The 24,293-nt window shown below is 42.0% G+C and overlaps 2 protein-coding genes across 3 annotated transcripts; one reads left to right on the forward strand and one right to left on the reverse strand.

Annotated features, from left to right (window-relative positions):
* Window positions 1–803: 803 nt before the first annotated feature.
* LOC310951384 (rho family-interacting cell polarization regulator 2-like) lies at window positions 804–13,012 on the forward strand. 2 transcript variants are annotated; one of them, XM_083919583.1, is made up of 17 exons: window positions 804–928; window positions 3,333–3,416; window positions 5,158–5,291; window positions 5,432–5,510; window positions 5,645–5,668; window positions 5,767–5,820; window positions 6,272–6,421; window positions 6,538–6,601; window positions 6,689–6,732; window positions 6,817–6,942; window positions 7,608–7,756; window positions 7,872–7,980; window positions 9,267–9,905; window positions 9,991–10,247; window positions 11,249–11,336; window positions 11,444–11,537; window positions 11,628–13,010. In XM_083919583.1, the coding sequence occupies exons 3-17, from the start codon at window positions 5,200–5,202 to the stop codon at window positions 11,696–11,698; spliced, it is 2,040 nt and encodes a 679-aa protein (XP_083775709.1). In that variant the 5' UTR covers window positions 804–928; window positions 3,333–3,416; window positions 5,158–5,199; the 3' UTR covers window positions 11,699–13,010. The 2 variants fall into 2 exon arrangements, with proteins under 2 accessions (XP_083775709.1, XP_083775708.1); XM_083919582.1 differs by lacking the exon at window positions 5,645–5,668 and having other exon boundaries at window positions 5,432–5,534; window positions 11,628–13,012.
* A 187-nt stretch (window positions 13,013–13,199) lies between these two features.
* vrk3 (VRK serine/threonine kinase 3) lies at window positions 13,200–23,799 on the reverse strand. Its single transcript, XM_083912942.1, has 16 exons — window positions 23,777–23,799; window positions 21,713–21,936; window positions 21,470–21,628; window positions 21,196–21,312; window positions 20,982–21,110; window positions 19,565–19,705; window positions 18,345–18,388; window positions 18,085–18,151; window positions 16,470–16,554; window positions 16,285–16,387; window positions 15,462–15,554; window positions 15,242–15,374; window positions 14,818–14,935; window positions 14,171–14,229; window positions 13,936–14,072; window positions 13,200–13,580 (listed from the first exon to the last, which is right to left on the reverse strand). Exons 2-15 carry the CDS (start codon window positions 21,933–21,935, stop codon window positions 13,936–13,938), a joined length of 1,608 nt encoding a protein of 535 aa, XP_083769068.1. The 5' UTR covers window position 21,936; window positions 23,777–23,799; the 3' UTR covers window positions 13,200–13,580.
* Between the last annotated feature and the right edge of the window lie 494 nt (window positions 23,800–24,293).

Below are 24,293 nucleotides of genomic sequence, written 5' to 3' on the forward strand. Positions count from 1 at the left end.
GAACACTTTATATCCATATATTATAGGCAACTCATCACAATGTCATTGTGTTATTGTTATGTGTATATTTTGTAAACTAATATGTATATTTGTGTATGATAATATGCACTGTATCTATGTATAATATGTATAACATGTACTTAATAAAATAAAATAAAAAATAAAATCTTTCAAAACAACAAAACAAAAAGGCTCTGAAAACTTTCCACATATGGACTTTCGACCTTGTGTCCTAGTTTATTTCCAGTTGCAGTGAATGTGAACGACACCCGATGACAGGAAGTTAACAAGGACCAGGGCTGTTGCCTAGCAATGGAATTCCATTAAAAAGCTCTATAGGCAATGCTATTGTGATCTGTATTTTTCCATGATAATATGTCCCTTTCAGGTTGGACCTTTTCAAAGTTGTAAACAGAAACTTTCTAATTGTGTCCAAGTTTATTTCCTGTTGCAGTGAATGAGAATGACATCAACTGACAGGAAGTTAACAAGGACCAAGGCTGTTGCCTAGCAATGGAATAAAGACCTTTTCAGCGGAATTCCATTGCTAGGCAACAGCCTCGGTCCTTGGAACTGCAACAGGAAATAAACTACATTTAGAATGTTTATGTTTATTAAATTATTTTATTATTAATATTGTATGGTTATCTCTGAAAAGGTCCATACTATGTGCTTATTTCCTCCCAATAAAAATAAAATTAAAAAAACTTTCAAATCAGATGCACGTTTCGGGTCACGTGGGAGAGCTTTTATAGTGAAACGCTGAAACCGGATGTCGTGTTTGACCGCTGCTGCTTGACTGTGGACACAGAAAACTGCGAAATCAAGGAGAGGGACAGCGCCCAGAATAACTGTAAACCTCTGCAAACTCCGCGGCGGAGATGAGCCCGCGGTGCCGTTCCCCGGGCTGTGGCACAGGAGCGCACAGGTAAATATGAGGCCTTCACCCGCGACCTCACAACAACTACAAGCCTGGTACATTTTCCTCTACATGGGCATGAGTCCGTCCGACGAGAAGTTGCTTTTCCTGTGATGTTATCGAAATTATATCCGCCAGTTGGCCGTGACGGACTCGATCCGCATTTGGCTGCTTGTTTTCGGTGTTTATTGGTGAGTTGGACCCTTTCAGTGAGCCTCGTTCAGGGGGTCCGGGTCTGGACGGGAGTGGACTTTTTTTGTGGCCTGTGATGAGCTCCGGGGGCTGGGGTGGGATATGTGCGGAATACAAAACCCAGGCACGGCAGCGTTTCCCCCTTAAATTTGCTGCTGGCTCCATCCTTTTGCTGTTTATATTGAATTAAAGAGCACGACCGAGACGTGTGAGCGCGTTGATCCGACTCAGTGGCCTGCTGCCGCCGCCGGGGTTAGGTTTTAATCCAGTAATCTGGAGTCGAGAGCTGGTTTCACCGTTCCCCCTCCTCACCCGCCTCCTCTTCCTCCTCAAACACACTGGGGGACCCTCGAAGTATGGACACTGGTCTGATGGGTGTGAGCTGCGCAGTTGGTGCACCAGTGCTCCGTGAATCCAGTCTTTGGTGGGTGGGTTAGTTAGTTAGTGGATCATCTGACAAAGAAACTCTACAGAGACACACACCACTTTCTAATCACAATGCATCAACACTGTGCTTTTGTGCATTAAAACACATTTAAGACACCACTTTAAGCTGTGGTACAGTGTGATGTCACTAATAAGTCCAGTCCATCAGCAGAAAATATACCATTTTAATAGTTTACTTATGATTTAGGTCATGCATGAAGCGAAGTTTCACACTTTTATATCATATATGTCATTGAATATTTTTATATCTCCCTATTATAGTCCATGTTTTTTACATTTTATGTGACAATCGAACAGCTTGTAATGAACAGTAGTTGCGGTTACTCAGTGATTCTTATTGATAAAAATGATATAGTGTATTGCACACGCTCAAACTACTGTCTTTGAATCCACCAAAGGCTCAAACTACTGTCTTTGAATGCACCAAAGGCTCAAACTACTGTCTTTGAATGCACCAAAGGCTCAAACTACTGTCTTTGAATGCACCAAAGGCTCAAACTCTCAGTCTTGTGAGGTGATTGGAAACAGTGTCCTCTTTGTTCGCTCTGCTCAAAGGAGGAGAGGATTAATCTAGTTAATGATCTCTAATGTAAAGGAAGGGAGAGGTGGCCCTGAGGTTTATCAATATACATCACTGAAGTCTGTTGAACTATTTACGTGCAGGCGGGAGTGTGTAAAGATGTGTGTATCAGCGTGATGACTCTGCACTTTCCCAGCTGTGCCCACCACAGGGCGCAGACACGAGTCCTGCACACGTTCTCTGGATGTGTTTGGTGAAAGGTGGTTGGTCGGTGGGGTGTTTTTATCCGTAAAGGCTCTCTGGTATGGCAACTTTTCTTTGCCATGTTGTAACCCCTGACCAACTCCAGTTAATCCTCCCCAGAGAGCTAAGATTAGCGGTTTAACAGGACCCCCGGCCCGGTTCCCCCCCGAGCCCACGTCCTCTCTGTGTGGAAGGGGGACATATGAAAGACAGCAGGGTGCGTGCAGCTTATTCTCATGTCACCGCTGTTGTCCCTAACAAGGATTTGATCTTGTAAAACCATAATCTGTGTGTGTTTCTATTTCCCCAGCAGGTGGAACATTTGACCTGTTATATAACGACACATTTCCCTCCTGGTGTGGAGTTTTTGGTGTCACCTGTAGCTGCGTCCCGGTGTGACTCATTCACAGATCTCATGTGTTAATATGGGTTTGTCTCCTGCTTGACAGCTTTAGTTCGGTTTAAGTCTGTAATCTCTTTTGTGACTAGATTAGCTCATGCACGACCCTCTCTTCGTATAGTCCCCCGGAGTCATAATCTGCACGTTTAATGGCTCATCTTGTAGAGGAGCAGAAAAAAAGGATCAATTTTTACACCCTGGCACACAATGAGGAGATGGTTTTATATTCTTGGGGCCAAACGTCTGTGTAGAATTTCCTGTGCAGGGTCCGCCATGAGACTTCCTGTGCTCTGGTGCTGGATGTGGAGGGGGTGGAGAAGTGAGGAAGGAAGGGGAAGAGAAGCAAAAGCAGACTGTGCTCCTTTACTGTGGTCGCTGTGTGCACGTCGTTCGCCGTCTCAGACTTTTCAACAAAAACAGTGTGGCCAGACCGAGGAAGTGAAAGAGGGGTTTCTATCCTTTTTTTTCCTCCTCCAGTGACCTTTGTAATTATCACAGAGTTCTTGATAATCACAGAGCAGGAGCAGAAATCCTGTCAGGTACAGTGTGTGTATGAAGTGAACAGGGACGTTTTTTTGTCTCTAATGTCTCCTTTTTTTGTATAATTACAGGACATGTCCTTGGGTTTGTTAAAGCCACAGTGCTGCGCTCGACTCTCCATGCATGCCACAGTAGTGACTCTCTCCACCCCGCAGGTGAGCAGAACTCTCTCTGTCCGTGGTTTTCATATCCCGTTATATGAACTGTTCATATTCTGCATAGCTGAAACGATCCTTTAAGTCGTGACGATGTAACGACCTTTCAAAATACCATTTCCGGGTCCAAACGCTCCGTCCAACAAAACAAACAACAACCACCTGTGAATCTTTTACAATCACTTCTGTCTTCAGTGAGACTCATTTTCATCAGTAGGAAATCATTTTTTGTCACTCAGATCTTGTCTGTTAAAACAACGCGGAACACAGCTCTGCGCCACTGTAGAAATACGAGGCTTGGACCCCGATATAGTACTTTGAAAGGGCGTTACGTCACGACCTAAAGACCGTATTTCTGTGAGTGCATTGAGAGGGAACTCCTGTTAACTGCTTAACAGTGGTGTTTCCAGACTGTTTTTGACTGGGGTGGCCCAAGTGGGGCACTGACTTATACTGGGGTGGCATGAAGTTTGCACACACACACACACACACACACACACACACACACACACACACACACACACACACACACACACACACACTATTCAGTTTTTAGGAAGTGCAAATTAAAAAAACATGTGAGAACTTGTAAAAAAGTGGTAAAAAAAAACCTGCCACATTAAGACACCTGGACCTTGAGGAGCATGGTGTAAAATCCACGTTGAAGACCTTTGATGTCTGGTTATTTCTAGAATTTCTGCATTTTTCAGCGATTGGATGGCGACTCTTGCGTTGTGTAAAGTGCTCAGAAAGCCCCTTATTGTCAGATATAATGTAGACCTAAAGACATCCATCCTCTGAATGCCCTAAGTCTCTAGTCTGTGGTTGTAAAGTTTCATGAGGCTGTGATTATCCTAGAGGTCACAAGTTTAAAAAAAATGCATCATCACACATGAACACAACTGGGCCCATTCACTCCACAAGACGCTCAGCTTTACGGTCAATTTATGCAACTCAAGACCGTTTATGGATCCCAGTATGTAGAAATAGTCAAATGGTCCATTTTAGAATAGAATAAAATAACACATTTGTTCTGCATGAGATGAACTGTCTGGTTCATCATAAAGTGGGCATGTTTGTAAAGAACCCATTTTCATTCAGATATCTTGAGGTCAGAGATCAAAAGAGAGAGATCAAAAATGGCCACACCAGCTATTCCCTCACCAAAACTTAGCCTAGCTTTGGAGCGTTATTTATCCCTCTTCATGACAATTGTAGTATCGTGTTGTGGTTGGTACCAAAGGATTGCTTAGGTCGCCTAGTTTCATCCGAATCGTCTACAGCCTCTTAAACACATTAATCTCGGCCAAGATCGATTGCCTGGCGGTCCCGTTTGTCTCTTACTGGGGTGGCCAATCAGATTCTATGAGGGCTTTCAGGCTGACCCCTAGAAACGACCCTGCTGCAAACACTTCTTATTAATGGTTATAGCCTTTAACAAAGCAACTAATAACCCACAACTAACTCTCTTTAACAGGGTGAAACACCATGACACTACAAATTGTACATTTACATTATATCGCTGGACTGCGTGTTTAAATATTCCATGTACCCCTGACATTATGACCCTATAATAAGGCCCAGTCACGCAAAAACAACTGCAGCGATGCCGTGAAAAATGCATTAATATTGTGATACAATTCTTTTGTCATACGCACTACTCTCAGTCCTTACATTTTGAATGTGAAACATCAACGAAGGCCTTATCAGAAATGATCCCATGTTCCCCTCCCTCCCTCAGCACTGTTTGATCCAAGAGAAACGTGCCTTGTAAGGAAGCAGGATGTTCACAGGCTCCACCAAACTGCCACCCGCTAAAACGCCGCAGCCCGAGCGGCTGGATGAAGTGTACGCCGCCTTACGCAGAGGCTTACAGTGAGTAAACACACTTCAGTGTCTGTTTGCTTAGGGTCAGTGGACGGCTGCCAGCTGAAAAATCCCTGAACACACAGGATACGACTGCCTCTGAGTGTGAAAATGAAGACGTAACGGTGGTGTGGTGGTTTTGTTGTCAGGTCGTACCTGCAGGTCCACCAGCTGGAGCTGGACAGTCTGGGTCAGCAGACCAGAGAGAACAAGAGGAACGGTCGTTTGGTGAGTGCTTGTGCAGTCAAACCAGTCACACCAGTCAGTCATTCAGCACCAGGCTGGAAGCTGTCGTCTCCAGGCTTCAGTCAGGATGTTGATTTCACAGTTTGTGATGCTAAGTGTTTTATTTATCTTCGCAGGGCTCTTTGTACGAGCTTGATAAGGTGAGTTTCACTCAGACATGTTGAATACAGACGTGGAAGAGAGACGTTCTGCATCAGTTTGTCGTGTTTAATCATTTCTTTATTTTTTTTCTTTGTAGCAAGTGAAAGCCATAGAGAGGTTTATGCGTCGTCTGGAATTCCACCTCAGCAAGGTGTGTCTTTGTATGAGGAGTTGGTTTCATAAATTCGATACATTATAAATAAAATGTGATTATAAAACACTGGATCGAAGGACGGTGCGTGACGAGAAAGGTGTCATTCGTGGGGACAGACTCTTATCCCCTGCCGTAGCTGATGGAAACCAAATCAGAGCTAAAAGGAGCTTTAATGTTGGGCTTACATTCAGCACGCCTCCTAATAATTGCTAATGTTTCCATATCACCGTTATAATACACTATATTGTGTCAACGCTGTTAACGGCTTGTTCCACTGCTCCAGAGTTCTTTAATCATTACATAAAAGTGTGATTTTTCTGAATTTGTTCCTAAAATAACCATAAAAGTGCATTTGTGATAATGTTCATTTTCATTCTCTCTTCAGGTGAGAATCTAACATTACATCCATTTGTTGGGATATTTGTGTCATATTTACCTTTTGATCCAGGTTGAGGAGCTGTACGATGCGTATTGTATACAGCGGCGACTGCGTGACGGCGCAAGTAAGATGGTGGCGGCCTTTAACCTCGCCACTGGCAGCAGGGAGGCCAGGGAGAGCCTGAGTGAAGCCAACAAGGGCTACAGGGAATGTACAGAGGTAAGACACTGAGCTGATGCTGTGGTTCTCCGTATAGTTTAAAACAGACTGTGGACCGTATAATGTTTGAGAAAATCAGAACCATTCAAACCCTTTCCCCCCGTCTGTCTCTGCAGCACATGTGCTCACTTGAGAGTGAACTAGAAAGCCACATGGGAGAATTTCATGTCAAGATGAAGGGTGAGTCGCTTTTCTATCACTTCCTGTTCCCTCCAGTCCGCAAGGGTCCAGTTCTTATTTTTCTTGTCTCCTTTTCGGACGTTTCAGGCCTCGCTGGCTTCGCACGGCTGTGCGCTGGTGACCAGTACGAGGTGAGAAACTCAAACACACGCACGTAGACACAGATTGAGTCTCTGCGTCCGCTGCTTCACATCACCTGTTTTTGGCCCCATCAGGTCCTAATGCGTTACGGGCGGCAACGCTGGAGGCTACGAGGCCGCGTAGAAGTCAGCAACAAGCAGATATGGGACAGCGAGGAGTACATCTTCCTGCCTCTAGTCACAGAACTGCTGTCAATCAAGGTAATGAAATCAGCTTTAAAAGGCGTTGTTCCTAATGTTTAAACAAATCCAAGGAACAGCGCAAAACCAACAACGTATGACTTTCCTCAGCTCGAGACGTAAATCTTTAAACCGGTCACAAATGCGTAGTTTCATAATTAATATTTACCTAAAACAGCCGTAAATAATGCACTTGTTGTTCAGCTGTGCATTAATACATCTTTGTTTCATTAGTGAGTATTAACAGTATGACATATTCTATCTCCAGGAAGGGCTGGGTATCGGTTCTCAATACAATTTAATGCTAAAAAATGCTTTTGTTTGCAGCCAGTCACCGCGGGCATTGTGTGATTGGCCAACCACCGCATCAGCTACGACCAGTCTATGGTGTGAAGCTGAGCGCGGTGTATTTGATGGAGTTTGACTCAGTTATTTAATAAATATTTTAATCATTTAAACACTTTCAAAATGTATTGAAAGGTGGTGTATTTCACACAATGTCGAATGAAGTAGGAAAAAAAGTTATCTAATTCATTGCTCTGTTGGTGTTGAGCTGTATTACTTTAAGGGTACGGTGTCATAATTTTTAAAACGCCAGCTTACTCACCACAGGCATTGTCACAAAATTGCTGTCATAGTCTCTGCCTGTCCTCATCTCTCTGAGTTTTATTGTGTTGGTTGTCAAGGTGACGGAGCTAAAGAGCCTGGCCAATCACGTGGTGGTGGGCAGCGTGTCCTGCGAAATGCTCGACCTGTTCTGCCCGCTTCCCCAGACGCTCGCCGTGGATATCAACGACCTCGGGACGGTGAAGCTGAACTTGGAGGTCACCTGGAGGTACTTAAACCTCTTTTATTTCTTTTATTTCTAATTTAACACTTTTAACTTGTGTATTCAAGTACGTTTCATTCTGTTCCTCACTCTTTTTGTCCTGCTTTTTTTCTGTTTGTAGTCCGTTTGATAAGGACGACCAGACGTCCTCCAGCAGTACAGTTTCCAAACGGCTGCTGTCCAATCAGAGCCCTCCTGACACGCCCTCTATGCGGGAGCAGGTGTTTTATGTGAGTGACAAAACGTTAAAGGTCCATCACACCTGCTCTGTTGCAACACAAGTTTATAATTTGTATTAAGGGTTTCTAAACCATTAACTGCTATTTTTTTTACTTCATATAAACACTGTTTTTATTATTACTGTCATTTCATTGGCTTGTTCTATTTCAGCTGCTCCCCCACTGTTTCGTGTGTAGCGGTAGCACGGATGTGTGTGAGGATATTCACAGAGCGCTGTGTGTTAGGGCGTGTGGCTGTGGGAGTGGCGTGCCTGATGTGAGCAGGATGAATGATAGCAGTAGCGGGCTGTGTGACAGCAGCAGCACGTATGAACGCAGCTGTGGTCCTTGTAGCTGTTTAATAGTGGTTGAGTAGAGCTCCAATATGTCCCTCCTCTTCCTCACCTCGCTGAAGAGCGCGTCTCGAGGCGGGTCCAGACAGAACCGCGCGCTGGTGGAGGCGTTCCACGGTGTCGTGGTGGACAGGACGGCATGCTTACGCTGTGAATTCATCCGTACAGCACCCAGATTCACCTCTGTGCAGTCGGTGTGTTGGGACGTAGTTGTAGATGTAGTTTAGTCAAATAACAATAGAATAATAGACCATTTAATATCAATCTAAACTCCAGAAAGACAATCAGACATTATGTCAGTTGCAATGTGGTTAATTTTATTTTTGATTATTTATTTTAAAACAACAGACTTTAAAACTTTTCCCCTGGTGCATATAATACTGTTGACATGATCATTTGTGAGATTTGTTGAGTGATCACCGCCTGTGTCATAGAATTGAGTGATTAATGTTGTTTTTATAATATAAAAATCCAGAAAACGGCAAAAGTTGGTAATCATGTAGTGTGTAAAATATTACAAATAAAGTTACCAGAGCCCAAAATGACATTTTTCACATATTATAGTCTGTACAAGAGCTTAAAGTAACATATTCAGTTTATGTTATGAGGCAGAAAAGCTTAGTGTGAAGCTCCAAGTTTAATATTACAGTAATTTGTTATCAACCATCTGTCATGCCCAGTTTTGTAAGCTGAAAACATCTCATATCTCGTCTTATTGGTCCCACATGACAGCGAATCATTTAGTTTAGCTCTGCTTCATATTTATAGTCTTGGTCGCCCGCATGTTAACGTCTCTCTGACCCAGTTTGAGCGCACACACTGGATTAGTGTCATTGTTTTTTTGTTGATGTGATTTGAGACCAACATATTTATAAAACCTGTGCGTAGACACGATGCAGATCATTAAGTCTGATCGATGTTCGCTCCGTCTTGTTTCCTGTCCAGTCTCTGCTGAAGCGACAGGGAGAAATGGAGAACGGGACTGTGTGGTCCAACTCCTCTGAGTCCTCCGACGACTCCTCCAGTCCGGCCTTGGCTCACCACGCTCAGAGGCTGACGGCCTCCAACATGCTGCAAACCACCCTCACCACTCAGCTGTCATTCACGCCGCACAAGTCCAGTGCGTCGACGCCGTCGCTCTCATCCAACCAAGAGGAGGATGAGACAGAAGCCGGGGAGGTTTTCTCTCAGGTGGACGCGGTGCCCAACGGCCACCAGCAGACTTCCTGCTCTCATAGTCTGGACTGTACTGTGACCGATAGAGAGTCTGTTCAATCAGCCGACCTCTCTGAAACCTCAGCGGACCTGAGCTGCTCATGCCCTGACGTTTCCTCTGTACCTCCAGTGTCGCTGACGGAGACACAGGATTTGTCTGAAGGGGGCGTCCCACCGGTGTGTATTTCAGCGGAGGAGGTAAAAGACGACACATCTGAGGACTCGTCAGCACAGGCCGGACACGCTGAAGAAGAGACAGAGGACAGCACCACTGAAGCGGGAGAGGGACGCCACGTAGGAGCGTCAGAGAAACACAGGGAGCCACATCAATCCGTGCAGGAGGCAAAACAACCGGGCAACACTCCCACGGTGAGCTTCACTCACTCGTGTGTTTTCTGTAAAGTCTAATGTGTGGACGGAGATATTTAAACACCTGCATTTGTCTTCTCCGTAGGCTCCTTTTCCCACTTCTTCTAGTTTCACTCTGGAAGTCGAGACAGCCCTTGAAAGTTTCGACTTTCTCAACTTCTCAGACCTCGAGGAGGAAGAGGAGGAGGAAGATGAGGAACAACAGGAAGATGAGGAACAACAGGAAGACAAGGAACAGGAAGACGAGGGGGAAAAGAAGGAGGACGATGGGCAACATGAACAGAACCAAAACAAAATGGAGGAAGAAGAAAAGGATGAAGAGAACTTTTACTCTGAAGGAAGGTCAGTGTTAGTTTTTTGATTTGCTAAACTCACGCAGCACTCACTGTAAACTTCAGAACAAGGTGTTGAAAAGAGCGTGATTATATTCTTGAATTCATTAAATGAGAGCGATGAAATATAGATTATTCTTAGTTTGAGTACACACAAGACAGCAACTGTTAGTTTATTTGTTGTCGACCACACCTCCGGCCATTATTTGAGGAAATACGGTATATATTTAAATAAATAATGTAGGTAACATAATGTTGTATTGTTGGTGCACTTACGCTACCCACTGAAACTTCCAAACAAATAATAAATAACTAGAATTACCACTGGTTGTATGCCTGCACCAAACAGTCCAAACATCCAGACTTCTATAATACACGTAGTGAAAACTTTGAAGGAACATGTAATTTTGGGTGAATCTCCACCCGGCAGCAAAGATGATCTAAACACAGTTTCATGGTCAGTGGTGATTAGATTGGTGTCACCAATTCAGTATCTGACCAAATGTCTCCCCTTCTGTTCCTGAGTTATGGCTGGAAATGATAAAGAGACATTATGGTTTTGATTTATTAACAAATTAACAATGACACATCATGACACTGATGTCACGGTGACCTTTGACTTTTGGGATATAAAATGTCATCACTAGTTTACATTTGTGTGAAATGTCATCATAATTAGCGCAGGACTTCTTGTGTTATGGACAAAAATGTGTTTGTTGAGGTCACTATGATCTTGACCTTTAATCTCCAAAATCTGACCAGTCCATCTTTGAGTCCAAGCGGACGTTTGTGTCAAATCTGAGGAAAACCCCTCCAGGGGCTCCTGAGACATCGTTCACAAGAATGGGACGGACAAATAAGATGAAAACATAACGCATAACTGTCGCCGGCGTGGAGGCATAAAAATAACTTTCATGAATAGATGTTTGCACGCATAGAAGGAGCCTTGGGTTTGAGTATTTCACTCCGTGTCTGTACGCATGTTTGAGCCCACCATGTCTGTCCCTGCAGCGATGAGGAGGCCGACGGTCTGCAGATCCTCATGGAAGCCCCAGAGGGATTCAGGAACTCGGATGAAGATCGTTTCTCTGAATCACAGGTAATCAAAGCGTCCAATTAACGTTTTTTTTATAGCAGTAATGTCAGTTGTTTGTTTATTTTCTTGCTAACCGAGTGAAAGTAAAAAAGAAAAAATACTTTCAAAAGGAGTCGAGCACGGAGGACGTGCAGGATTTGTGTCAGATGGAGATGCCCGAGGAGAAGGAGGAGCACGGCGAGGAAAAGGGAGACGAACGACACGGTGAGGAGTCGGCAAACAGAGGCTGCTGTTGTTCATGTGACCACAGGACTGCACGCATGAGAAGTTTAATTGTCTGTTGTAATCTTTCAGGAGAGGACACGTCACAAGGTCAGGAGGAGCGTCCCTCTACTCCCACCCATTTGGCCACGACCGTCTTCTAATGACACAGTGGAACCACAACTAAACCAATTCTCCCACTCTGGTCTTCTCATGCCATCTCCCTGTTACACTGCGGGACTGGAGCCCTTGAGGATGTCCCACTCACTGCTCAGACAAACGAGCTCTCCCATTACGGCCGAGTTTGTGCACATATTTGCCTTGTTCTGACAAAGAACGATAAACCTTGAGGTTTCTGCACCTCAGTCAAGACTGAAAGTCCCTCCCCTCCAAAGTCCTCATTCTTTCAACACACACTTCATCACGCTGCCTGGGTTAAAGTGGGACACCACTCAGTTTACACTTTCATTAACTGTTCCTGTCATGTGAAAATTCAGTGTCCAAAATATTTCAGGAACGGCTAAAAGCGGCCTTGTTTTTGGCTTTATTACAGTGCATTTTTTAAAAATAATCTAATCGTTTTTAAATGTTTTTTATAAGTTCAAGTTGACGGTTTTCTTCAATCTAAAGAGAAACATACAATCACCGAGTTGCATCACAAGGTTTTCAAAGCTATCAGTATTTGTGGATATGAAAAAAACAAACAAAAAACCTACCAAGGTTATGATTTTCAGTGTTATATCAGTGTACAGCCCGGAGCTCTTTCCACTGTTAGTGAGGGATGAAAAGACTTCATGAGCATGTGATGTTTGTCTGAAGATTTTGCATCGACGTGCTGTGGATATGAAGTCACTTCCCAAAACCAGGAATGTGCTCTGAAAACAGACAGGATCTTTTCATTCTAGGCGTCAGAGGCCATTAATTAATTCAGAAATACACATGGAGTGCAGACGTTACATTGAAGCAACACCAGGAACATATTATTAAGACTGCGTGTAAACACTTTAGGTGTCTCGAGTTTCTCCTCAAAACTCACCTGCAGTGTAAAACTATATTTAAGCCTGCATGTGTCGCTGCCTCACACTGCCAGCATTTCTGTATAAAAAGCTCAACTGATCAGTTTTTAAGTGTGTAAGCTAGGTTCCACTGCAAGGAAGCCATCGGGTCTGTAGCTGTGTACAAGAGCCGCCTCACAGGGCGCAGTAGTCTGTCAGCATCATGCTTTACGTTGTTCTACAAAAGCCTTGTCATTCAGAAAGTGCCTCAAGTGACAGATGTACGGTTTTAAATGCCACGACAGGAGAGATCAGGCAAAGAATAACAGTGTTTATTTTCTGAATTACTTTAAGAGTGTGCACAATAAGAGATATTTACTGTTTCATATAAAGAATTGTATATGTCTTGAAATGTTAAAATGTTTATGTTCAGAAATGTTTAAACTTTATAAAGGTTTCTTTAAAATGAACACGTCTGTTGTGGTAAATGAATCGACACGTGTAACAGTTTTAGTGCAGAAAACATCACGAGAGCATCGAAAACCAACATTTTCACAAGTTACGTTTATGTTTAAACACCCCTTTAGAGAATTGTCATGAGAATAAATGCTCTTTGGTCCTCAGACTGACGGTCAAAGGACACTAAGGCACTGTTTTAAAAATGAAATACTGCTTTTTATTTAGGCAAACTAAATATTCCAACATAAGGAAGTGTTGTATCTCGGCTCGTCTTAGGAAATGTTGAGCATTAGTAAGTTCACGTCAGATGTAAAAACAGTTAAGCAAACAGCTAAAAGAGGAACACTGTGACACGTTTAACTGGAACAAAGTTTCAACATCACCCAAATCTGTGCATTAATTATTGAGAACCAGCACCACTCACAGTTACCGTGTACAATAATAATTAAAAAAAACAGTGCCATGTCACAGATTCTTAAAATGATTATCAAAACCCACTGACTTCAGTGCAATAAAACATCACAGATAAAACACAACATGATAAAAAACACAAGTTAAAAATCTTCCAAACCGTTTTTTTGGTTCCATTTCTCTGAAAACAAAACACAGTAGATACAATTTAATACTAAAATCACACAGAAGGCACGAAAGCATGACTTTCAACACAATAAACACAGCTAATGTTCTTATTAGAGTGGTCTCATTTCCGCTGAACTATCCTGTATTAGATGTAAGAGCGAGAGAGAAATTAAAGATAATATCTCCTTGTGGCGTCTTTTCACTTCACAAATAAAAAGCCAAAACAGAACCCCATGACTCACTAACCAACACTAATTCATAGTGAAAGAAACATTAAATATTCTGCAGAGAAAGTTTTCTGGAACACTTAAACCAAGTGTCTGACCCCTGTGATAGAAAACATAACATACACGTGCATGTGTCCTCACCTATAAACTGAGCGGCAGGTCCGGTGACCCGCCCAGCCGCAGTAAAGCGGTGCTGAGTCCGGCCTTCAGCGCGGAGTAGTCCGGCTGCTCTGAGTACTGCAGACTCATTACTTCAGTCAGATACGTTTGAAATTCCCCTACATTGAGATAAACGCACGCACGCACACAAACATATTAACAAAGGGGCGCATAATCACACACTTGTTTGGTCGTATAACGAACATTTTTAACTCACTGGAAACTCCGTTCTTCCCAGAGCAGTGACTCATCAGGGCAGGAACATCCTCCATGAACCTACAAATGAAAAAGTTTTGAGATATTTTCATTTTCTTTGTATTGTTCTACTACCTTACGTCCACACTAATACGTTTTCTCCGACTTCAAAAGCGTTTTTAGCCCTGTTATAACAGCTGCTGGACATGGGAGTTGGCGCAACCTGCTTGAATAATAGCTGGTGTCCGGAGTATAAAATGCATTATTTAGCTGCACAACAGCTGCTAGCATAGACAACAAGCTCAGCTGTAATTCGTTATCCATGTTGAATTAACCACCGGTGGTCAAGGATGATGTTTTTAAGACCCAATCAGGAAGTGAATGGGAGTCTGCGTCATCGTTTTACAAAAGGTCACTGGTCCAGACTAAAATGCAACCCCTGAGTTTTCAAACTAAAACAGGGACAGCAGCGTTTCAAAACGCCTCTGTCTCAGGGGTTTCAAAACAGCGGTGTAGCATGGAGAACATAAAACCAACATTTCAGTGTAGAGGAACCCCATATTCATACAGGTTTATGTTATGCAGGCGTGTTGAAACAAATAAGTATTTCTATGGTGACTCAAACGTGTGTGGACTTCAAAACATCTCAGTGATGATAAACTCTCTCACCTCTGTTTCTGCGTGGCCACCTGGTCCGGGTGAGTGAGTGAGGTCCACGGCAGCGTCCCCGTGTGCCAACGCAGCATGCAGTAACCCAGAGACTGCAGGTCGCTGCGTCGAGACGGAGCTAAAGGAGAACAACGCCACGGCAACACCCCTGTTACGTTTACGCCAGTGCATGAACACCACAAAACAATCATCACATGTACTTGTAAAAATAAAAATCAGCGCCACAAGAACAAAACGGATCAGTCTAATTATGAGAAGCCTGCTTGTGCCGACAGATGGACTGTGGGAGGAGTGCAGGTGCTTCTTGTGGAAAGACGGAAATAAATATGGTAGCGTTTGGTTCACAGTAGCTTGCAGAGTGGAACAGCGCTTATTCGCGGACGTCGGTGTGAAAAGGAATAAGTGAACCACAGAAGTGACTCACCTGCTCCCTTATGTGCATCCAGGCTGATGAACTCCAAGGTGCCCTCGTGTGGTGTTCTGCTGGCTTCTCTGTACTCTACATGTTGTCCACCTGGACAGTACCTGAAGGCATGGCAGTATCCTACTAGGTATACCTAACCACAAACACACACAATCAAAGAGTGGTGAGCGTAAAACACATTTCAATCAGACTACAGTTTGTATTCCAGAATATTTCTCACCTGTGATTTCTGTCCTGGTTTGATGTAAATGTTTTCTGCATTAATGTCAGCGTGAACATACTCGTTCGAATGGATGTACTGCAGCACGTCTAACTGCAAGGAGAAAGAAATGTTTATAAAGGGGGGGTGTTATAGTTGTTTGAGAGTGATTGATCATCCATCATCTTCAACTGCTTGTTGATCATATGACCAACTTCTACTTGCATTTTTTTTTTAAGATTATTTTTTTGCCAGTTTTCAACTCTTTTATTATATAAGTCAGACAGGAAATGGGGTGAAGACATGCAGCAAAGGGCCGCAGGTCAGAGTCGAACCCACACCACTGCCCCGAGGACCTTCAGCCTCTCAACACGGGGCGACTGCTCTAGTATTACCATCTCGGTGTCTGTGGCAACACTCCCTTTCTAGATGTAAAGTAGCCGCTATGTTAGTGACGCAGCTTCACTTGTAATCAAAAATCATAAACTTCCAACTTCTGAGTCAGGTTTGTATTAAGGGCAGAAGAATAATAGGAACGTGTGTGTGTGTGTGTGTGTGTGTGTGTGTGTGTGTGTGTGTGTGTGTGTGTGTGTGTGTGTGTGTGTGTGTGTGTGTGTGTGTGTGTGTATTTAAGAGGGTAACATATAGTGGACAGACCAGAAGTAGAGAGGTGAATGTGTTAAAAAAGAAAACCTGACAAGATGGAGGCTCTGAAAGAACAGGCTCTCCTGCAGTTACATCTTACTGCCAGAGAGGCCGCCAGAAACAACGTAGCTCAGATCTTATGGAGTACAACTTTAAGACGAAGAATATTGTCTGAAAAGTCCCAAGAGTTTACGCTCACTATTCTGCAGGCGAGCTGAAGGACAGCTTTCTCAGGCAGAAGCTCGTCTTGTTCCTCCATGACAGACTGGAGCGACTGGCCCATGTTGGGGAAAATCAGAAACCTATAAAAAAAGACACAAACGACTTGTTGCAGAACCCAAAGTTAATGTTAAACTCTTTTGTATATTATGCACTTTTTCCCACCTGTAGGACTCTGCATGAAGACCGAAGCCAACACAGGAAGCAATCCCCAGAAAATCCATCTTGTTTTGTTTGATCCACTTGTCCACTGGAGAAGGAGACACAACAGGTTTTAACTATCCTGTAAACTTACATTAACGACAATTGGAACGCACCTTTTATTTGTTTTTAAAGCTCTTAACGGATGAGGGCCGGCCGTCATCTCAGATTGCCTGTCGGAGATTGATTGGAGATGCAGCTTTTCTCAGTTACGCTCCAAAACGACAGATCTCATTACACCGTCCTGCACCATGTCTTAAACACCTAATTACACCAATTTGAAGACATTTTATTCCTTCATGGCATTTTTATTTTTTTATTCTATTTCAGTGTTTAATTGTATGATTTGCTTAATAATGTTGTCTGCTTCTACTGCTGGTCGCTTTAGTTCCTTTACTTTGTAACTAACAATGCACTTAATGGTTGTCTTGTCATTGTTATGCTTTTAATATAAAGCACTTTGAGCTGATTTTTTTGTATGAAAGGTGCTCTATAAATAAAGTTTATTATTAATATTATTATTATTAAAGAGGGTTTAACTGACTATTTAGACGCTCATGTTGAATAAGTTATCCACGCCTTTATCCTCTTTTAAATATCTACCCACTATTTTTTTATTATTCGTCTGGTTTCTATGTCTGAGTTCATTTCACTCTCTCAATGTTTTTAAATGTGTTCTGATTTTATTGTAAGGCCCTTTGTAACTGTGTTTTGAAAGGTGGTATATATATATATATATATATATATACACATACACACACAAAAATGTTTGAGGTTTTTATTCTTGTAAGTATTTGTTCACTTCTGCTTTCCTCTGAATGGATTATGAAATCAAAGACATATTTTAATGTGGTTTTGTGAAACTAGATCACATTTCAAGCTGCCAGAACACCTCTCAGAAATATAGGTAGAATAGACCTATAGGCCTGATTGAGGCCTATATAAAGATTATTTTGTATACTCCTTTGTGACTTAAACAACAAATGGAATAAGGTATTTTCTTATTTAATGAAGAACTTTAGTTAAAAATGAACATAGCGGGCAGGGAACCGAACGTAGAGCATTATTCATGACATAAATGTTGCCGAAACACACTGTTTTTTCAACATCGCAATAAGGAACGAAACAGAAAATATATAATCAATAGACATTCTCATTAAGATGTAACATTATATATCCGGACGCCCTACTTTGCATTATGACGAATTTGATTCTAAAACCAAAACTGCTGATATTTCAGGTGATAATTTCTAAGAAGTTTGAGTTGATGTGTTTGTTATTGTCAATTTAGACGTAACTGTGTATCACAATATATCACATTATTCATCGGCCTAACTCCTCACTCTCTACTTATCAGTGGTTGTTTCTGTTTGTTGCCTGTCAGAACTTTGATTATCGATCAGCCTGTTACGGTCAATATAAACACTGAAGCACCTGAGTGTGGCAATGCTGCTCCTTCCTTTGTTTGGACAAAATGTACTTCTCTTGTTGTTGTCATCACAACAGTTAGAGTCATGGTCTGACCGACTCTTTTATCAGTGACATCAGGAGCTAAACTTGAAAGACACGAAATCCTCACCAGATACAGGTTTAGCAGCTCTCTGCAGGAAGTTCTGCTCATTGAAGATTCTTCCAACTTTAGCTCCCTAAGACAAAGAAAGATAAACTTTACTGATCCCACTCAGGGAAGTCTACGGGAAAAACATATGAAAACAATCATTTGCTGAAGAATACATAAGTGGGAGAGAAATTATTGCTTAGTTTATAGCAACTCAGTCACACAGTGATAATCTCATAATAATAATTCAACACTTTTTGAATGGATTAGTAGAAACTTACCAGTTTAAGGATGTAATCTGAGTCACTGGAATTGGATTGAGAAACTGAAAAAAGATAAAATAATATCATTCAATTTCAATAATGTTGCTCTCTTCTATAATTAATGTTAAATGTTTTTTAGTAAGTACCGTATTTTCCGCACTATAAGGCGCACCACATTATAAGGCGCACATTCAATGAATGGCTTATTTTGAAACTTTTTTCATATATAAAGGCGCACCGCATTATAAGGCACATAGAAAAGACGCAACAGTCGAGGCTGGGGTTACGTTATGCATCCATTAGATGGAGCTGCGCTAAAGGGAATGTCAACAAAACAGTTAGATGGTTGTTGCTTCCTCCACTTCCGCACCATTGATTCGTTAATGTTAAACTCTCTCGCTGCTGCTCTATTCCCGTGTTCTACTGCGTGACTAATTGCCTTGAGTTTAAACTCTGCGTCGTAAGCGTGTCTCTTAATAGGAGCCATTTTGGGCTCTTTACACAAACGCACAAATGGAAAGGAAACGGCACGCTTCGCGCAGTCATATATCTCAACATTCACCTCACGTTACTTCTTCTACGGGGGGAAATAGAGTCGTGGCTACTTACCGTAGTTGCGAGACCTGTTGTGGCTCAATATTGGTCCATATATAAGGCGCACCGGATTATAACGCGCACTGTCGGCTTTTGAGAAATTTGAAGGTTTTTAGGTGCGCCTTATAGTGCAGAAAATACGGTACATCCTGCTGCAGCTCTGTCCACTAAACCAGGTGAGCCATCTCTTTGTGTACGGCTCGTACAAAATCTGCTCTAATTAACTTTACTTGACACAAGAAACTGTTGCACAGTTTAACCCATAACTCAGTCAAAACACAGCATTAAAACAACATTTATATTTTGGTTAAGTTCTGTTTTTGTCTTGGTAAACCAGCTATGTTGTAAATTATTTCACTAGTTGTTTATAAAAGCTTAAAAACATGCACGTGTAATAATAATAATAATAATAATAATAATGTCATTTTTTCCTTTAGTTTTTAAATTTCCTTATCTTTGGTTTGTTGTAATCTGTCTTGCTTTGATCTCAGGATGATTTCTATCTGAAAGTATTTAACAGCGAATGTGATATCATCATAACTAATATGAAATCTAACTATCCCGGAATAACAGACTGTTTAATTTTACGTTACAACATTTCCCTTGATGTCACGTAAGTGCAGTTTATTTGTACACAGCCTCACCTTCGTAAATGAGCTCGGTGGTACTCTGACTGAGCAGTCTCAACAGCTTCCACTTCTTGCCCTTTGTGTCCGTCACCTCTTCCCCTTCCTGTAGCGGTTCCACGGCAGACGCATGCTTTGCCTTCTTGGCTTTGCCTTTTCCTGTCGTTGTACATGCAAACAAATACGACCAACCAATTACGCTGTATGCATGATGAGAGAAAAGGTAATGTTGCAGACTTATGAGAAATAATAATGCGTAACTGTACAATTATCCCCTCTGGGTTTAAAATGACATCCTGATGACACAGATGACTTTTATTTTAGAAACATGTTAAATATTACAATTGTTTTTACGCTCTTCTCAAGATGCCCTCTAATGCAGAGTGGCAGAAAACATAAGGAGAGAGGAAGATGACCGGGTTCAAATCAGGAACGTCAGGACGCTCCCACTTCACATCTCTTTTCATTAAATCTTTTAAGACTCATTTCATGCGACGTGTATCTACACACTGACCTGATTAGATTTAACCACATCTCCAATTGCTATTACAAAATAAAATATCACCACCTGAGAATTGAATCCCTTCAACATAAATGAGCCACTTCAAAAACTATAATTTTTCGTGTATAAATTGTTAACGGACAAATCCTGGAGAGTCGCTAACAGCTGGACGTGGCTAACAATTATTAGCTCGTGGCATTACGGATAACGCATTAAAACGGCTTTTTTAACCACTAACACTGCTCAAAATAACACCAAACCTCTGCAGTAGCATGATAAGAATCCCTACACATGAACAAAGCACCAATGAGCTCCTTCCTTTTGGATTGACTGAATAGAGTTTACTACGAGGAGCTGGTACCGGGGCCAGTTAGTAAGTCTTAACTACGTTGTTGGTGCTTCGTTTTATGTGTAGGGACTCTTATCATGCTACTGCAGAGGTTTGGTGTTATTTTGAGCAATATTAGTGGTTAATAAGGCCGTTTTAATGCGTTCACCGTACTGCCCGAGCTAATCAGTGTTAGCCACGTCCTGCTGTTAGTGACTCTACTGCAGGGTTGCCAAATTTCAGTCTTGGAGGGCCACTGTCCTGCATGTTTTGGGTTTCTCTCTGCTCTTACATACCTGATTCTAATGATGCGCTTGTTATCAAGTAGCTGAAGCTCGTCCCAGGTTTGAAAATTGTTAGAATTGGGGAGAAACCTAAAACATACAGGACAGTGGCCCTCCAGGACCGGAATTGGGCACCCCTGCTCTACCGTATTTCTCTGTTAATAGTTGTTACATGAAAAAAACAGTCTCTATGGTTTATTTTATGTATGTAAGCGCAGGAAAAGACAATGGGAGGAATTTGCGCCTGAATTAAGCCTTAACCTCACTTGATAAATGAGCAAGAAACGTTGTCATGTGGTAATAGCAAAAAGTGTTGCTCACCTTTTGAAGGGGACTTGGAGCTTGGTGAGGAAACGAGGGAAGAACCGTCTACTGTTGATTCCCCTTCTTTCAGCCTCTTTCCCTCTGCTGTCTGCTTTACAGGACTGGAGAGTTTTGCCTTTCCCCTCACTGCACACGGATCCAGAGTGAGACAAGATTATGACAGAAGAGAAGAGACATGCTGCATTTTTTTAGGAGGAAAGTTGCAGCTCACCAGTTCGAGGCAATTGTAGAACAGGAGAAGACTCTCGAGCTGGCTCCGCCCCTGTGTCGAGCTTAAAAGTGACCGTGTGCTGCTTCGGTGGCGTTCCCATCGATCCAGCACCATTATCTGTTGATGCAAATAAGAAAGGCATCACCTGCACCACCAGTATGTTTGAAGGTTAAATGTCACACTGATACTTAAAATGAAATGAAAACTTCAGAGCTAATTTTCCCCTCTTCAGTACAGGAAAGTGAAGCAGCTGCTTCCAGACCACTTTAATTACCTCTGATCCAGTTATCTCTGGCTGGGCTGGTGGAGGGCACCACGGATGGAGTGGCGTCTTTAATGTTGAATGTAACGTCCCTGTCCAGACGGAGGGAGTTACGTGTCTTACGCAGTGCAGGACGAGTTGTAACTGGAGGTGAGGTGTTACACACATGAGCTGTGGGAACACATAAGTTACAATTCTAAAGATTTATAACCACACAAAGTCTCAAATCTATGGATAATATTGCATCATATTTACCTGTACTTCCTGTGGGCTCGCAACTTGTGTCTGAAGCAAGGCTTGTTTTAACTACTGATGCTGCTGCTTCATCCCTACTGGGTGGAGAGAGACTTAAAGATGCTGATGAGCTCAAAGGTCCAGGTTCATCGACGAGACAGGGAAGCTTATCCCCACACGATGGACAGAATCTGAAATCAGGCTGCAACTTTGTCCCACACTGGGGGCAGAAACGGAAAGGCATTCTGCAGGAGAAAACGCACCGTTATACATCTGTACGTATCACACAGATATTTTAGATTGGTCCTTTTACTGCTAGATTAATGTAGACATTTTAGACTCTTTTAAGCCTAAAAACCTAGCCACCCTGCCCTTAGGCCAACTATGTACTAGGAGCCATGTTCTTCGGATGAAGAAGACGAATTTCGATCTAAATTCTGACTATTAACACTGATCTAAGCCATATTAAAAGTCTATATTTGTGAAACCAGCCTCTACTGTAGCATCTCTCAGGGGGTAAACCTGTGTATGCATCCTCCTTTGGGATGAACTAACACCAGACACACACTACTGATGCTTTGTTGTTGGATGAATATCAAACAAAAATCCTATATTTATACTGCAGAACAAGGCCATGTCAGTCGATCTGTTTTTATGACCCAACAAACACACTTTTCATTAAAGTTCTATGACCTAGTTGAGTTGTATACAGCACAAGTAGTTTGTAAAGCCTATCATCATTTACTCCCAAAATGTTTACAGAACCGGTTTGTATCAGAAGAAAGTCCTAAAGTATAAACTCAGAGGGACAGGTTTACAGAACAGAGTTAGAACTAATGTAAGAAAAAATAGATGTGTCAACTCAAACTCTCAAATCATAAGTTAAAACAAATATGGAAACAAGTTTAAATGAAAGAATGGTATTTTATAATAAACCGTAGTTTCAGCCTACACATTTTCAGTCTACATAACATGTTTTGTTGTTAACTTGATTGTTATTAGTTTCGTTTAATTTGAGGCTTGGTATAGTGTCAATCAATAAAAACACTCATTATGTGAATATGTAAATTGTTACAACCAAACCACGACAATTATCACGTACGAACACTTACAATTGAGTCCTGAACTGGGACGTTATGGTACCATGGCAACTACGAACAGTTAATGTTGAGTGCTGAACTTGGACGTTATGATTTTGGTACCATGACAACTAGAACAATTAATGTTGAGTACTGAACTTGGACGTTATGTTTCTGGTACCATGGCAACTACGAACAATTAATGTTGAGTACTGAACTTGGACGTTGTGGTTTTGGTACCATGGCAACTACGAACAGTTAATGTAGAGTATTGAACTTGGACGTTATGGTTCTGGTACCATGACAACTAGAACAGTTATTTTTAGTACTGAACTTGGACGTTGTGGTTTTGGTACCATGGCAACTACGAACCATTAATGTTGAGTACTGAACTTGGACGTTATTGTTCTGGTACCATGGCAACTACGAACAGTTAATGTAGAGTACTGAACTTGGACGTTATGGTTCTGGTTCCTTGGCAACTACGAACAGTTAATGTTGAGTACTGAGCTTGGACGTTAGGGTTCTGATACCATGGCAACTACGAACAGTTAATGTTGAGTACTGAGCTTGGACGTTAGGGTTCTGATACCATGGCAACTACCAACAGTTAATGTAGAGTACTGAACTTGGACGTTATGGTTCTGGTTCCTTGGCAACTACAGCAACAACAAGTCTCGTCTTTCCATAAATATATTTATAATCCAGTCAAAGACTGTATAAAAGAAACCTAGTTAGGGCTGAAGATCGTGTGTGGTTTATAAATCAAGTTATTTCAACGTGAGTGACAAAAACAATGACAGCAAACCTCTTAACGTTAGCTAATAGCAAATACAGAAGCGAAACTTTTGCTAAATAAATATATAAAAAGCTTGTTTCTAGGCAGAAGCACCGTCTAGCTACTGATTTTGAGCATTGTCTTTTAGTACACCTTGCGCCTGTGTCCAATATATGTTAGCTTTCAGTTCTAAAGTTGTCAAAAACAAGTCAAAAGTGTGTCGGTTACCTTCCCAAACACTCCTCCACCGCTGTCAGTCCGGGGCTTCTTCTACACCGGATAAACACTTCATGTAGCCGGAGCTGCGCGGGGGAGGTGCTGCCCCCTGCAGGAGGTCAGGGCAGTTACAACCAAGCAGTTTTCTCTTGTTTAATGAGGTAAAAGCTTCCACCAGCTCTCAGAAAAACGTGACTTTTCCCCACAAGGATGATGTGATAAAGTCTGAAACTTTTGTCAACAGTGATAGATAGAATAGGTACATTTACCAAGTGCAGTTTTGAGGTACTTTACTTGAGTAATTTAATTTGAATCTACTTTATACTCTACTCCACTACATTTATTAGGTAACTTTAGTTAGTTACTTTACAGATTATTAATAAAAAATATCATCAACAAATAAAATAGGATACATTATTATGGATTAAGCTACACAGCAGTCTAAAAAGTAATTAAATTTCCTTCACCTTTATCGGCTGCATCATTAGATATTTGCAGTAATCACTTAATAATTATGATCCAATAATAC

This window comes from Echiichthys vipera (genome assembly GCF_963691815.1).
Source record: "Echiichthys vipera genome assembly, chromosome: 1".
Lineage (NCBI taxonomy): Eukaryota > Metazoa > Chordata > Actinopteri > Perciformes > Trachinidae > Echiichthys > Echiichthys vipera.